Genomic DNA, 2,227 nt, shown 5'->3' with positions numbered 1-2,227 from the left:
CCCAAACCTGCCTGATCAGCCCAGGTCAGCTCATCTTCCCTCTTCTTGCTTCCACACCTCCCCCTGGCTTGGAGGGGCTGGCTTTGAGGAGGACACCCATGGGCAGCTCTCTGGCATGGCTTTTGGTTGCCACCGTGGGGTTTTTTTGGCAATCTGTGTTTCCTTTGTGGCGAGCAGAAGCTCAGGTGAGAAGGTCCCTCTGCTTTCTGAGAACAGGGTTTTTTTTCCCCCCCCCTCCCTTTCTTGGGAAATCCTGCTGCCTTCTGGAGGGTTTTGCATCAGGGTGGTGGTTTTTTGGTGTCCAGAGCCTTCCAAAGCACCCTTGGCACGTGGAGAAGCGATCGTGGGGATGAACAGCTCGCTTGAAGGGACAAAAAAACCCCCAAACCCTCAACCAAAAAAAAAACAACCTGCTGCTTTTTGGTTCCTTTTTTTTTTTTTTCCTTTATAACTGTCGCCTTCTTCTCTTCGTTTTCTTTTCTTTTTTCATTTACTTTTTTTTTTGTTGTGTTTTTTTTTTCCTTGTCTCACTTTAATTTAGGAAGCAAAGAAGGGACCTAACCCGCTCATGAGACGTAATAGCGTTACCCCTCTAGCAAGCCCAGAGCCCACCAAAAAACCTCGCATCAACAGCTTTGAGGAGCATGTGGCTGTTTCTTCCACCCTGCCAGGCTGTGTTCCTCAGGAAGTGCCCACGCAGCTGCCGGGACAAGTTAGTTGAACTCTTTTTTTTTTTTTTTTTTTTAAATTTTTTTTTTTTTCTTTTTTTTTGTTTGTTTTTTTTTTTTAATTCATTTTTTGGTTGTTCTTCTCGTTGGTTTGTTGTTCGTTGTCCTCCTGTCGCTCCTTGAAGCTTGCACTGGTCGTGACCTGGGCTGCTTGTCTCTTGAGATGCATCTTTCTCCCACGGCTGCTGGCCCTCCCTGCCTTGGGTTGGTTTTGGGAGCACCCGAGGAAGGGTCACTATTGATCTTCTCCTGGGCTTTGAGAGCTCTAGACTGTGTTCATTTAGTGCCTTCACCATCTGGCCTTGTGTCAACCTCCTGAGGAGCTGCATCTCTAGAGTGGGCAGGACCAAAGGGCTTGTGCCTTCCCTCTGGATGCACTTGGCTCTGCTGTAGACCTGGGCATTGCAATAGAGCAAATTGGGCTTCCCTCAAGGAGGAGCTTCCACGACCCCTCTTTGGCTGGAGGAGCCTCCACCTTTGTGGAGCGATAGGCAAAATGGACCAAAACTGAGTAGAAGCCTCTTGTCCTCATGAACCTGGTTGCCTTCTACAGCCCTGGGTGAAACCCTGTGGGTAGCTGCTGTGATGCTCAGGTGTCCTCTCCTCTTTCACCCATCCTTGAAGGGATGGAGAAAGAGAGACCTGGCTTGCTGCACACTTCTCCAGGAACAAAACCTCCCTCCCTCTGCTTATTAAGGAGCTGGGGTGCTCCTGGAGAAGCAGCAGAGGTGTATGTACAGGAGCTCCTCTGCCGTGCTGCCCTTCCCACCAGCTGCATGTCTGATCTGGCTGTCTCACCTAGCCCCTCTTGGCCTTGTCTGTGTTGTCTGGTGTCCCCTCAGCCAGCTCCTGGGCAGGTTAGGAACCCTGCCGTGCTCCAACCGCTCTGCTTGGGGGCTGCTGTGCATGAGCCTTCCCACCCCAGCAAGGACCTCTGTCTGTCTCTCAGCTTTTCGGGGCTCCACTGGGGCTGGTGGGATCTTGCAAGGAACCCTTGGCCAGCGTTGGGTTTGGAAGCTCTGGCTGTCGGGTGCCCCTGGCTGCTGCCCAGTGTCCTCTGCCCGGTCTGGCACGGCGTTACTGACACCTCTCTCCCTTCTCTCTGTCTCTCTGCAGCCTTTACTAGGGAAGGCATGCCTGTAAGTACCTTCTCGTGTCTTCTTCCCCCTCCCAACCCCCTTTCTGTGCCTCTTGCCATCCCAAGTGGTTGTTTTGTTGTTGCTGTGAAGCCCAGCTGGAGCGTGGACTTCTTTGGAGTTAATGATTCTCTTGGGGGTGGGGGGCTTGAGTATGTCTTGGAGATGTCTCTGCTGAGCTTTGGAGGTCCCTTCCAACCCAAACATTCTGATTCTGTGACACTATGGATACTGCTTTGTCCAACCCCTAAGTATCCCAGCTTGACTGAATGTCCCAATTCTGTTGGCAAATGAAGCAAATTTTAGGAAGGAATTCTTTACTGAGAGAGGGGTCAGGCACTGGAACAGGCTGCCCAGGGAGGT

The 2,227-nt window shown here is 51.5% G+C and overlaps 1 protein-coding gene across 2 annotated transcripts in view; it reads left to right on the top strand.

Annotated features, from left to right (window-relative positions):
* The window catches only part of PFKFB3 (6-phosphofructo-2-kinase/fructose-2,6-biphosphatase 3), a 9,819-nt gene extending 7,948 nt beyond the window's left edge, over positions 1-1,871 (top strand). The window contains exons 13-15 of one of the 2 annotated variants that reach the window (XM_008948086.1): positions 306-343; positions 546-712; positions 1,845-1,871. In XM_008948086.1, the coding sequence (XP_008946334.1) occupies positions 306-343; positions 546-712; positions 1,845-1,871 (232 nt within the window). Of the gene's footprint in view, positions 1-305; positions 344-541; positions 713-1,844 lie in introns of both variants that reach the window. The other variant, XM_008948087.1, reaches the window with a different exon arrangement.
* The last annotated feature ends 356 nt before the right edge of the window (positions 1,872-2,227 follow it).

This window comes from Merops nubicus, unplaced genomic scaffold (assembly GCF_000691845.1).
Source record: "Merops nubicus isolate BGI_N331 unplaced genomic scaffold, ASM69184v1 scaffold9159, whole genome shotgun sequence".
Taxonomy (NCBI): Eukaryota; Metazoa; Chordata; class Aves; order Coraciiformes; family Meropidae; genus Merops; species Merops nubicus.
The sequence above is the reverse complement of the archived record's forward strand: the minus strand, read 5'-3'. Positions and strand labels throughout refer to the sequence as shown.